The sequence below is a fragment of the Chinchilla lanigera genome, unplaced genomic scaffold (genome assembly GCF_000276665.1).
Source record: "Chinchilla lanigera isolate Chin_1 unplaced genomic scaffold, ChiLan1.0 scaffold00001, whole genome shotgun sequence".
NCBI classification, from domain to species: Eukaryota; Metazoa; Chordata; class Mammalia; order Rodentia; family Chinchillidae; genus Chinchilla; species Chinchilla lanigera.
Window position 1 is genome coordinate 2715855 of NW_004955402.1, and position 13951 is coordinate 2729805.

The following is a 13951-nucleotide window of genomic DNA, read 5'->3' on the forward strand; positions in this document are numbered from 1 at the left end:
AAAATTAAGCCTTGAGGTGCATACATCCTGATGCTGTGAGTTGTACGATTAGTTGGTGGGAAGGTGCTGCGAGGACCCTGCATGCGACAGCCAGGCACCAGGCTCTTCCCTATGCAGAGCTGGAGCCCCTCAACACGTGCAGTCGGGCAGCCACGGCATATCTTATCATGTGTGCAGGCATTAAAGCCAGCCCCACAGGGGGCGAGAACTAGGAGCCACAGCTGCTCATCTCCAACACCCAGTTACCAGCACAGCAGGCATTTTTGCATACACAGTACGAGGGGTGTTTGGTTTTTTTTTTTTTTGGTTTTTCTCCGGTACTGGGAACCCAACTCACGACCTTGCGCTTGCCAGGCAGGCGCTTTTGCCGCTGAGCTAAATCCCCAGCCCCATGAGGGGTGTTTGGAAACGTAACATACGTTTGAGTTAACAATACAAAAGCTAATGACATCTTGCAGTGGTGATCAAGGGGAAAGGCAAGGGGTGCCAGCATGATTTAGGGACCAATGTGACAGATGGCAGAGAGGAAGAGGCCAAAGCAGAAGCTGGGCTCTACGTCTGGGAAACTGGGGAGCACATAATGCATTTGGTCTTAGATATGATTCTAAGGGTCTTGTGGGACATTCAGATGGCCAGAAGCAGCCAGAAACATCTGTAATGGTTTCATCTTGAAAGTCTGCCAAAAGTCTCATATACTTAGAGGTGGGGCCTCTGGAAGGCAACTGGATTTATTCACTTGAGTTCATAGCTGAAAGTGCTGTCAGGAGGTGGGGCCTCCTGGCAAGAGGCAGGTCACTGGGGGCACAGTCTGGGTGTATCTCCCTCGAGGCTCCTCTCTTTCCCCCCACGGCTTCTTGGTTGTCATGGGTTGAGCAGCTTTCTTCCACCAGCCCCTTGTACCATGCTTTTGCCTTGGAGCCAGCCGACCATGAACTCAAAATGTGAGCTGTCTCTCTCCTTTGAGCTGTGGGTGTCAGGTGTTTTGTCCCAGTGACAGGAAAGTGACTAAGACAACACAAGGGCAATGGTCTCACCCCTAAGACGGATCACCCCACCCCAGAGCTCTTGTAGGTTCCACTGAGGTCAACTGCACTGCAGTCTCACTTCTTACTCTGCTCAATTCTGCTTCCTTGACACACTACTTACTTCTGCAGCATCCACTAAGAAAGCTCTTGCACACCGCCTCCGAGCCTGCTGCCTGGGAGCTGCCCTGGTGCAGGTGCTGACAGGCCAAGGCTAACGGGGATGATGTCTAGCAGGCAAAAAGGTCTGATGCTGGAGGCCAACAGAGATGAATGGCCAGACTAAGAACCTCTGGGTGATTACCTGGCAGCTGGAAGACTGGTGAAAGCACAGAAACAGGAATTTCTACGTGTAGGGAGCACGCAGAGCAAAATGGAAGAATGGCGACTCATGTTTGAAAGGCGGGTAGAGAAAAGGAATCACTGAGAGACAGAGAAGCCTAGTCAATAAAAAAGAGGCACCAGAAAAGAGCACCATGCTCAAAGAGCAGGGCGATGATCTTAGGAAGAACAGGGTGGTCACAATGCCAAATCTGACAGATGAAAAAGAAAGTGAAGGGAAGAGAGGCCAATGACTCTTGACAATTACGAGCTCACTGGTGACTTCTGTCAGCATGAAGGACAGGGGATGAACAGGAAACAAGACAAAACCCTCCTGCCCAGATGACCCTGCAAGAACTCGACAGTGAACGAGAGACCGAGAGGCTGACAAGCTGGAACAGTCAAGGGCGAATGTGTTCGTCCAGACGGAGGGGACTCCAATATATTCTGAGTGGATGAATAAAAAGGCCATTGAGGGGAAACAGGACTGTCCACGGAAGTGCCCAGTGAAAAAGTATGCCACCAACCAGTTTTTAATAGAGGAAGATTCCAGAGAAGAGTAGCAAGGATGGGGTCAAGAACATACGTAGAAGCATTTCCTTCAGAGAAGTCAGAACACACCTCATTTGAAATAAAAGCAAAAGCAATGAAGTGAGACACAGCTGTCCTGTGCTGCCGAATAAGGAAGCCACCAGCCAAACATCTATAGCACGTTTTCTGAAGTGTGGCTATCTGAACTGAGGTGTGTTACAAGCAAAGCAGGTTTCAAAGACTTAGCTTTTTGTTTTTAAAGCAAAATATCTCAGTAATCCTTCTATACTGATATGTACAAATGGTATTCCTGATATACTGTGTTATATAAAGTATTTATTAACTTTACCTGATTTTTATTTTTTAAACGTTTACTTGAAAAATTTGAAGTACGTATTTAAAGGCTCACATTACACTTCTACTAGATAGTGTGACAGATGTACAGCAAGTGATACGGTTACTTACCGTGGGAATACAAATCTTGCTTAAGGGGTTTCCATCCAGAAGATAGGATCCATTAAATGTTACATATTCATCATAATACTGAGGCGCTTGAGGAATAACACTACACAGTAACTTGCGCTTTTCTTCAATTTTTTTCCTTATGTGCAAGTATTCAAAATATGGATTTGCCCTCTCTGAACTATATGGCTGAATCTCATCTAGCTTCAGAGAATCCACGATGGCTGCCAGAGATTGTTGGGTCTTCTCCTTTGCTTGTAGTAAAGAAGGATTCACCTGCACAGGCTGAGGTACCCGCGACACCTTCCTTTTCCGTGGATGGTGAATCTGAGGATCATCCTCCTCAGTTAACCTTATTCTTCCTCTAGGAGATGAGTCACTGTCCTTTTCTGGTAAGAGTGCACAGCTAGCAAGAATCTGTTTGTTTTGATTTGCCATTGTGTTTGCTTTGTTTCTAGTCATTCTTTGAGGGATTTGGTTTTCTGTTTTATCATCTTCAGCATTTTCTTCTAATTCTACTTTAACTAACTGACCATATTTATGCATTTCTGGTTGTGCTGAGTGCTGTGGGTGATTTTCCAGACTGGATAAAGTGCTTTGTTGAGATTCTTCATCTTCGATGGAAAGCAGACATTTTTCACTTTCTGGACGTTTTGGATTAGGTTCATTTAGGTTTCCCTTTGGCATGCCTGTGTTCATTTCACATAAATCAGACTCATACTTATTCAAATGAGCTGAAAACAAACTCTCCAGTTTGTTTTCTTTTTCATGTGAAATAACCTGAATATCAGCTGCACTACTCTCAACTTCATGGCTGCTGGAAGACTTGTAAGTGAGTTTGTTAAATGAATGTGTACTTAGCTGGGAGAGGCCATCACTTCCATTAAAATCCTTTTCTGACTGTAACACAGGCAACACAGTAGCCTTCTCAAAGTTTGGTGATGCTTCTTGAATAGTGTTTTCAGAATATAATGGGATAAAAGTATCTGCCTTTTGAACATCTGCTAGGACAAAAGTATTTTCCACGTCTTTTGTTGACTCATTATCGGTATCTGAAACAGAAGTGATCATTTGAACTACATCTTTCTGCTGTAAAATACCCAGCTCCTGAGCAGCAACATATGATAAAGACGTATGTTTAGAGACAGAATCAGCATCTGAAAGTGACTGGTTGGGGAAAGAGCAAGGCTGCTGTGAAGACAGAAAGGACACTGGATCCTGAACACAAGAGTTTCCTGCCAGTTCAGTCTGGTGCAGGGACAAAAATTCGGAATTCTGTTCTTTCAATATTTTATTTTCTGGATTACAAAAACCCTGAACAGAGAATTCTTGATCCGATGTACTAGAATTTGGACAAATAAAGTCATTGGTGCTTAATGGCTCTAGTCTATCCACGGGTATCTCCCAGGATTTACTCTGGATCACACCAACCTGATTGGATGGCTCGAAATGCACAGGACTGTCCACTGAAGTGCCCAGTGGACCAGTACTCTTGATTACATTTCCATCAGCTGAAATGTACTTGCTGTTTGCAGATCTAGTTGGAGACGCCGTGAAACAGGAATGTATGTTAGACACATGTGAAAGGTCTCTTTCAGGCACATTTGAAGATAGCTCGGGTTTGGGTGAAGAACAATTATCCCTAGGCACAGCTAAGCTACCTTGAATACTTTCTTCTGATGTTTGGAATTGTTTGCTATGTTCACACGTGATAGATGGCATGCTACATCTTCGAACTTCTACAGTAGGTCTTCCCTCACTTATAAGTAGTTTGACATCTTCTACAGAAGATGCTCTCAGGTGACTTGCTGGCAGTCTGTTTGCATATGGTGGTTTAATCCGCTCTGGCAATTCAGCCAGGCTGTCCAACTCCCTTTCATGAAGGGCTGGAGATTGGGCAACTGGCAAAAAAGGTGACTGTGAAAAGGACATTTGGGACTCTGACCCTTCTAACATGAAGTCAGAATCGTATTCAGCAAGAGGCCTTGGGGTTGTCATTGTAGTATGGCAGGAATCTTCTGAACTAGCAACAGAAATCATAGATACAGACCTGGAGCTGAGACCTGGCTTTTCACCTTCTGATCGAGGAGATCTGTTTAAAATACTGTCTGAAACAAAGGATGACTTGCCTAAACTCATTACATTTTTGGTGTCAACAGACTGTGATCGACCGCTGACAGCATCTTTAGCTTGTTTCTCCTTGGTATAAGTATCAGTCAATTCTGAACTCTTGGACCTAGTAAGTTCTTTATTTTTTGGTTCAGCTAGCCCATGTTTTTTTTCTTTATCTTTTACTTTAAGTTCTAAACAATTACGGTTTCTTAATCTTTCCTTTTCTTTCTGCTTAATTTTTTCCTTATGTTTTTTGTGCCACTGTTCTATTTCTAGGTCTTTAAGGCTTAGCATTCGTTCGAAACTTGTCTGCATTAAATCATCATTCACTAGCCTCTTTTCTTTAGGGCGAGTATCTTTGGATGCTGGTGATGACTTAGGTTTAGGCTTATCCACTTCAGACTTTAGCCTGAGTAAACTATTTAGTTGGATTTTATCTTTATGTTTGTCTCGTTCTTTGTATCTATCAATATCTCTATCTTTTTTATCTTTTTCTTTTCCATCTGGAGTTTTCAAAGGCTCATCTTTTGTCTTGTCTTTAAGAGAGAAAATTTTTTCATGTTGTGTTTTACTATAGCTGTCTATCATACCTGACTTTTTCTCTTCTTGTAAGTGTCTAGAGTTAGTTATACCTTCTTTATCTCTAGCCTTTTCTTTTTTATCTAACTCCCTCTCTTTTTCTTTACTTCTACCTTTTTCTGATTTAGTATATTCAGTATTATCTAACTGTTTGCTTTTTTTCTCTGTTATGTGTTTTTCTTTGCTCTCTGCCAGGTGCCGCTCTTTTTCAGGTTTTTCTTTCTCGTGTCTTCTCTCCATCTTTTCTCTGCTCCTCTCTCTGTCATCAGTTTTTCTCAGAGTATTTCTGGTCTTCTCACCTTCTTTATGGCATTTTTCTGGGTGATGTGAGTACAGTTTATCCTTTTCTTTTATTCTATCGACACATTCACTAAAATCTAGCTTGTCTTTTTCTGACCTGTGCTCATGTTTTATCTTCTTCTCTTTTTCAGAGCTTTTTCTTTCAGTCTTCTCAATGTCCTTAGTTTGAAATCGTTTCTCAGATTTTTCCTTACTTTCTTTTGTATGTTTTTCTTGTTTTTCAGTATCTATTTCCTTTTCCAATGAATGAAGTCCTACAGATTCCTCATTCACACTTATACCCAAAGAACTAAATTCTATTTCTTTATCTGTGGGTATGCTGTCTCTTTCTTCTTTCAAATCTTTTACCTTTTCTTCCTTAAAAGATTTCTCATTTTCCTTTTTAATCTTTTCTCGTTCTTCTTTAAAATTCTTCTCTTTTGAAACATGCTTTTCCTTAGTTGATTTCTCATCTTTTACGCTTTTTTCCAATTTTGACTTTTTTTCTAATGTTAGGGACTCATGTTCCATATTTAGAAGTAGATCTTCAGTTTCATCACTTTTAAAAAAATTCTCTTTCCAAAATTCTCTATCAAATTCCACACTCCTTTGCAGTTCTTTAGCACCATCCTTATTTTTGTATTTTTCCTTTTCACTGTCAATTTCCTTTCTGTGTTTTTCTTTTTCCCTCTCTTTATGTTTTAACTTATGTTTTTTTAATGTTTTACCTTCTTTATCCATTTTTTTCAATGTACAGTCTGAATTTTCAAATGTGGGGTTATGATCGTCATCCTTTATTTTGGCATTTGATTTTTCACCAAATTCTAAGTGGAAGTCTTTCTGATGTTTATTTTTTTCCTTATGCTTGTAAGATTTAACACTTGAGCTTTCAGGCAAGAATTCGGATTCTGCATTATCATACCGCACAAGATCAGGCTGTAACATTTCAGAACTTCCTGGTGATAAACATGTTTTAGTATGTTCTTGTTTTAGTGGTGCTGACTGTTTCTCACTTAATCCACAAGAATGTTTGGGAGATTTACCAGTGGAAATATGAAATAAATGTAAGGAAGAATCATCTTTTGGGCTAAAAGATTTTCTAAAATTCCCCTCCTCTCTGGTCTTTTCTGAACAATCTAGTGCAGCATTAACTGTCAAGTTTGTTACTCTGGTATTTTCTTTCCCCTCTTTTTCTTGTTTCAGCTCTTGGTTCTCTTTATTTTTGTTCTGGTTTTTTAACTTCCTTTTAACCTTGCCCTTCTGCTTGTATTCATATTCCTTTTTGGTTTGTGTATCAGAATTTGATGTTTCAGGCACACAAGATGCGGTAGAAATCTTTTTGCTCTGAAGAACTTCTTCATCAGAGCTTTCAGTACTTGAATATAGAACCCTAGATGGTTTTTGTTTTTTACTTTTAAATGATTTAGAATAGAAGGCTTTTTCTTGTTTTGTGAATAAACTACTTTTTTCTGCTTCTGAGTCATTCTCTTTTCGTTGTTCTTTTCTGAGAATATGCCTGTCATCAATCATTTTGTTTATTTCTTCTTCATCATCATCTTTGAACTCATACTCATCAAGGGCTGATGGCAGAGGTGCTTTACTGGGAACAACCTGTTTACTTTCACAGATGAGAGATTCCTTCTCTGTTTCAGAGTCAATATTTTCATCAACACTAGAAGGATTTACAGACTGAGCCTCTTCAGAATCTAGAATAAGAAAAGAAAAATCTGCCATTGGTCAAAACAGCTTATATAATAAAATAAATAGACAAAATCATTTCAGATTTACATATAAACACTGCAGCAGAAATATATAAGAACTCTGCTACAGTACTGTAGAACAGGTTTACAGAGAATCTGCTTCATGATGAGACCCTCTGATACTTCTCAAAGCACACAGAGGTTGAACTAATAATCTCTAAGAAAATATGTAGTTATAACCCAGGAGTCTGGATTTGGGAGAAATATTAGATTAAGAACCATTAATTTAAAGGGTTTAATTGAATATGATAAGGTATTTTATGTGTTTTAAAAATTTATTAGAAAAACTAAGATTCCCATTAATGACAATAATTTAAATAAATTTCTTTCCCTTTTGGTGGTGCTGGGATGGAATCCAGGGCAAGTGAATGCTAGGTAAGTGGTCTACCACTGAGCTAGATCTCCAGCCCTAGATGAATGGTTTTAGCTATACAAGAAACACGACTATTTGAAGAAAAATTAAGAGAAATATAACACCCAATCCCAAGACCATAATTGTAACAGATAATTTGAATATATTACTTTAATACCATCCTCTTTCTTTTCTTTAGTTTTGTTACTTACTAGTTTAAACTTGATACTAATAAATTCTTAGTACACTGGTGGACATAATAGGGTCAATTCCTATGTAGTATTTTTAAGTACATGAAAAAATTTATTTATTTATTTATTTATTTGGTCTTTTTAAGTCAAGGTCTTGCTATGCAGTTTATGTTGGCTTTCAGCTCACTTTGTAGCCCAGGCTGGTCTCGATCAAGGATTGATTGCAAGGATCCTCCTGCCTCAGCCTCCTGAGTGCTGGGATTACAGGTGTATACCACCACACCTGGCGAAAATTTAGTTTTATAAAGTTATATCCCATCTGTTGTAAAAATAAAGCCAAATCCTTGCCAGGTTCTATTTCATTACAGTTTTTCTTTTTAAAATTCAACAAGAATTTGTTTTCCCATGCTAGCATCTTTCTTTTAATGAATTATTTGTATACAGGGAACTTCTAACTGAAAAGAAAATTCAGGACTCTAAGGGAAAAGAGAATTCAGGACTCTAGCCAAGAGGGAAGAAAAAAAACCCCCAAATTAATTACAGTAGTAATCAATACCTCATTAGCTCAGTATTTTATCAAATGAAATTATATTTTTATCTTACTAGATTAAGCTTCCTCTCAAGCAACCTAGCTTCCAAATATTATTTTCACATTTCTCATGGAAATGCTCCAAATTCCAGAGTGTTTTTTTTGGTACCAGGAATCAAACTTAGGACCTTGCACTTGCCAGGCAGGCACTGTGCTGCTGAGCTATACCCCCACCCCTTCCAGAAGCATTTTTAAGTGCTCACAAGGTACTTGGCACTGTACTTGGATCTCTGAGAGATCATAACCTTTTTCTTTTTTGAGATGTGGTACCAACACAGTATCATTATGAAGTGCTAGGTGTCAGTGAAAAGGGAAGTGACTAAGATACTCTCCTCGAAATAGCTCCCAAATAATGTCCAGAGAGTTTTTGACACATGGCATTATTTTTCAAGTGATATGGCATATATTCATATATATGGCATACAGAAATAGAAAGCTTAGAATTCCAATTGTTTGCACACATATTTATATGTATATATTTATGTTAAAGTGCTATCTGGAGTTATTAATGTTGCAATGTACAGAATCAAACTATAGACTTTTATGTCACCAAGAAGAATACCTAATTTGGGATCAGTATTTTGGCCCTTTACTAAATGAATCAAGGAATATCTACAACAGGTTACTATTTCCTCTAAACTATTTATAATTAATTTGGTCCTGTGCATTTTTACTCCTTTGCAGTTTTCAATGATTTCATTTTCATGGTTCTTGTTTTCATTGAGAGTATCAGTTTTACCGGAAACTGGGAAGAATGTTTCCTTTGTATGCCCCATAAAACTCCAGGAGAATGTTCTATACTTAGAATCTATCATGAATAACATTTAGTAAGCTCTGCTAGGCCCAGTGTGCTAGGAGGCAAGATGAAAAGAACAACTACACTCCTAGTTATACCACACAGTTGCTAAAATGGTAGAAAATACAATATCCACAGGGTATACTGAAGGAGTCTGCCTTGGGGACTAGAAGATTAAGGAGGGTTTCCTCAGAGAAGTAGCGCAAAATGAGGTATGAAGAATGTGTAATGACGGAGGACAGGATTTAAGGGCATGAAAATATTATGTAAATAAGCAGCTCAAGTCACAGTATACCACTTCATAAACTGCTTTTACTCGTTTAGTGTACGAGTATACCCTGACATATTTTCATTTCTGTTAACAGCTGCACATAACTTTAAAAGGACAAGTACCATTTTGGTTGCTTGCAGTTACCTGATATTATATATATTTAATAATGGAGAAAATTTTAGCATTTAAGTATTACTTAGAAATAGTGTATCAGTTTGTGTGTGTGTAAAAAAAAGAAACAAGGGAACTATGCTAAAATAGTATCTGTCAGAAACTCTGGTTGAAGGAATTATAGACAATTTTTATTTACTTCTTTAGGCATTTCTACATTTTCCAAATTCCAAGTTACTCAAATTTAAAATCCAAGAGCCATTTCCAAATGTATCATTAGAAGAATAATTGTTGTTTTTTAATAGACACATCAGAGAAAAATATTTTCTAGAAAGTTCCCTAATAGCTATAAAATGATACTAATATTTTAGCTTGATGTTTTTGAATTACTGGTAGCTCAGTTTTCCATGTATTTGTAACGTAATTTCTTTCTATGTAATTTGCTCAAGCCCTTTTAGGCCTATGAGTATGAATACATTAGTTCAATTATACAACAGATACATTCACAGGTATATTTCACTTAACACAGGGCTCCTTACAATTTTTCAATATATGGACTAAAAGTAAAGTGCAAATTCTTTTAAGAGAGTTACACATGTACCCATACACTAAAGAGATGCATGAGTTGTCCTTTTGTGTTCCCAACTCACCTGCTCTTCAATTCAAGTATGACTCCCCCCCCCATGGTTCTTTTAAAATGATCTGTACATTTTTAAAGGGAAAGACTGTAAGTTGTAATTCAATTAGCTGGACACTGAAGTCCATGATGAAAGTCTAGGGTTTGCTAGGTGAAGGAACACGGTCTGGAAGGTGGCTGAATAACGGGGATTTGTAGTTGACTTGCTGTTAGGAGGTGGAGTCTGGCTGGAAGAGGCGGGTCACTGAGGCTGTGGTCTGGGAGGGGCATCTCTCTCCCTGCTTCTGCCTTGACACTCTCTGCTTCCTGTCAGTCATACGTGAGCAGCTTTTCCTCCACCAGGCCTTTCCACCAGGCCTTCCTGCCTTGGAGCCAGCTGAGTACGGACTGAAAGCTCTATACTATGTTAGCAAAAATAAGCCTCTCCTTCTTTAAGTTGTAGGTGTCAGTGAAAAGGAAAGTGACTAAGATACTCTCCTCGAAATATCTCCCAAGTAATGTCCAGAGAGTTCTTGACACATGGCATTATTTTTCAAGTGATATTTGGCAAAGTAATTAAAAATCACATGTATAATGAGAAAGTCAACAAATAATGAGCTTCTGATACAATATGCATTATGCAGCACACGTTTTTAGGACACAGTTATTCTATTAGCCTTGCAAAACTGACTGTACCACTTATAGTCAAGTCCAAGTCTTTACCTCCCACCTTTCCTCCGAAATTCACCTGGCCAACTCTGCACTCCTCTCAACCATATCAAAAACCAAGATCAAAACATTCAACTTCATTTCCCTTCCACAACTTCTTGCTGCTGTAAGCCAGGAGTACCTTTGAGGCATAACCATCAAGCTAGTCAAATTTAAAGTCCAGAACCACGTCAGCGCTCCCAGTTCCTCAGCTGCCATGCTCTACTGCTCAGATTCCGATCTCTGCACTTCCCGACGCCCACTGTTCTCACTATCCCCACCGCCACCTTCTCAGAGCAGGCTCCTATCAGCTCTTGCCTACATCAGTAAGGCCTTAAACCAAAAGGAGGCCAGGGCTAGAGACCACATTGTATCTCTTTTCACCCAAGGGCTCCTGCTGACCCTAGCAGAAAATATAAACTACAAAAACGGTACAGAATCTTCTGAAGTTGGAGCCACCATAGCTAGCTCCACTTACCCAATCTTAGCATTTGCTAATATTTGATCCTTATTATCCTCATTTAAGAGACAAGCAATGGAACAATTAAGCAAAAATGATAGTACTAAACAAGGTGTATTATACAAAAAAAGACACTGACGCTCCATAAACAATATGTAAAGAACTGTACCACCCCCCCAAAAAAGGTTGTAAGTCTGACTGGTAGATAATAAGTTTGAACGGCACGCCTCAGTCCTAACTCTGAACAGTTGTTAAGTAGGTAGATCCTTAAGTGAGGAATATCTGTATGTACTGTATATAAAAGTATATAAAAGTTTTATAGCCGGATGTAGTAGCATACACATGTAATCCCAGCACTTGGGAGGCTGAGGCAGGAGGACTGTTGTGAGTTCAAGGCCAGCCTGGGCTACAAAGTGAGCTCAAGGCCAGCCTGAACTGCATAGTGAGACCCTGTCTCAAAAAGACAAAAAAAAAAATATATATATATATATACACATATATATATTTTGGTCTTTTGTGTATATATATGTGTGTGTATATATATATACACACATAAAATTTTCGGAGTACAAAAATCAGATAATATGTAAGTATATTTGAGAATGTTCATTATAAAACATATTCTTTCACTAAGGATTTTAAGTTAGTAATAGTATACTGTATGGCAAAAAAAAAAATCCAATAAATACCATCAATTTCATTTTCAGCATATGAAAGTATTACATATGAAAATGATGAGTTTAGCCATGGCACATTTCATACTAGGCACAACTAAATCAAGGAAGAAACACAGGACTCATGTTTTAACTACACTGACACCAGCTCTGACAGGGAACCTCCCACACACATAATCATCAGCCTCAGGTAGCAGGGTAACAGGTGCTGGGTAGTACACAGGTACTTCACAGTCAGTATGTATTATCAGAGACTAACGTAGGGGTTATAAGGAGTAAATGGGCCGATGTATGTGAAGCCCTTGGCATACATCTGGCTTATACTATGCATGTGGAACTTACTACCTAGAGAAAAAAGGGAGGAACGCAGTAGGTAAACTAAAAGTACTGCACATGTTAATTTATAAAGCTGAAAGCCAATCCTATAAATTTTTATTCTTGACTCAAGCCAACTCCAGGTACTTACTTCATTCGTCACAGGGATATAGTGAGGGCTATGGAAACCACCAGTCATTGAATCTATGTAGACACAGATTTCTTTGTATGGGAGGAGTCAGAGAGGGGAGCGAAGAAACAGAATGAACAATAAAGATACTATTTTCTCCTATCTAATTTTATACATTAGTGCCTGGTGATATCTCCCCAGTGAGTGAACAATGGGCCAGTGAGCCTCACACATACCAGCCAAGTGGTCTATCACCGGGCTATGTCCCTAGCCCAAATTTATACTTTATAGGTAAAAGCATTTGTCCTAATTGACAACAACTTATGTAAAATACTTTTTATTACTCCTCCAATAAAAAGGAGGGGAAATGGAAGTGGAGAGAAACAAGAGGAGTAATAGGGGGTAACAATATGAACTTCTACTTGCTAACCACAATTTAATGCTAGTAAGTACTGATTTAAGAGAGATGCTACAACTAAACAAGAAATTTTTGAAAGTAAGTATGTAACATGAACACTGTATCTTTGCAAGTTTATAAACAATCTCACTTATCTCTGCCCATTTTACATTCAGAATACTACATAATGTTAATATTACTAATAAATGTGTCCACGACAATAACATTACTAGCTGGTAGAACTAGATCTTCAAACCCAAGTTTCTCATACTCCAAAATGGGCATGCAAAACTATGTTATTTCTGGTAAATGAAAGTATATAAAAGGTGCTGAACATAGGCAAGATGAATTGCATACACATCTGACAAGATATTACTATATTCTGTGATCTTTTCATAAACATTAAAATAAATACCTTCTATTTTTATTTCATGATTGAGTAAACTGAGAAAACTCTGCCATGAAAATCTAGGCCCTAAAGTATTACTTTAAGATTTACTGATACTGATTTATATATAAAATGCTTTGAAAAAAAAAAAAAAAAACCCAAAATTAAAAATAGCTGAGATTAGAATTTAATTTTAAGTATGAAGTTGGTATCCATTTATTGTTGATTTTGAGATATCTCAATATAAATATTTAATTTATATATCCCGTAAGAGTCAGATAAAAATACCTCATTTGTGATTATTAGTAGTTTATAAAGAAAAAGCAATGGGCTGGGCTTGGTGGCGCATACCTGTATCCCAGCACTTGGTAGGCTGAGGCAGGAGGATGCTGCAAGTCCAAGGCCAGACTGGGCTACAAAGTGAGCTGAAGGCAAGCCTGAACTGAATAATGAAATCCTGTCTCAAAAAGACCCCTTGCAAAAAAAAAAAGTAAAAGAAAAGAGCTATGGCTTGAATGCCCTTACTAAATGACTATAAAGTAGTGAATACGGAATAGCTTTTCTGTATTCATTAATGGTAAATATTAAAGATTATAAGACTATGATGTTTAAAGTATAGCTCTGAATATTTCATTTTATATAAATGTTTAAATATGATTTTATTTTCAGCTTTTAAAACTAATGCTTATCAAGCCCTGATTCTGAGTCACTTTCTATGCACATTCATCTGTTAACTCAATTTACCTTTCCCTGCATTTTCAAAATTAACTGAGACTGGAGAGCCATGGATCAAACTAGACAGTTTAGAATGCCAAAATCTGAGCTGTTATGATCAACATAGAAATAAAGGAGCACAGTGGAAAAAGATTACTATTTGAGCTGATTTC

At 38.1% G+C, this 13951-nt stretch overlaps 1 protein-coding gene across 4 annotated transcripts in view; it reads right to left on the reverse strand.

Moving 5' to 3' along the window:
* Window positions 1–13951, reverse strand: part of Ankrd12 (ankyrin repeat domain 12) — a 94431-nt gene that overhangs the window by 10603 nt on the left and 69877 nt on the right. For all 4 annotated transcript variants that reach the window (XM_005372606.2, XM_005372604.2, XM_013515845.1 and 1 more), the window contains one exon: window positions 2340–7012. In XM_005372606.2, coding sequence (XP_005372663.1) covers window positions 2340–7012 — 4673 coding nt within the window. The remainder of the gene's footprint in view (window positions 1–2339; window positions 7013–13951) is intronic.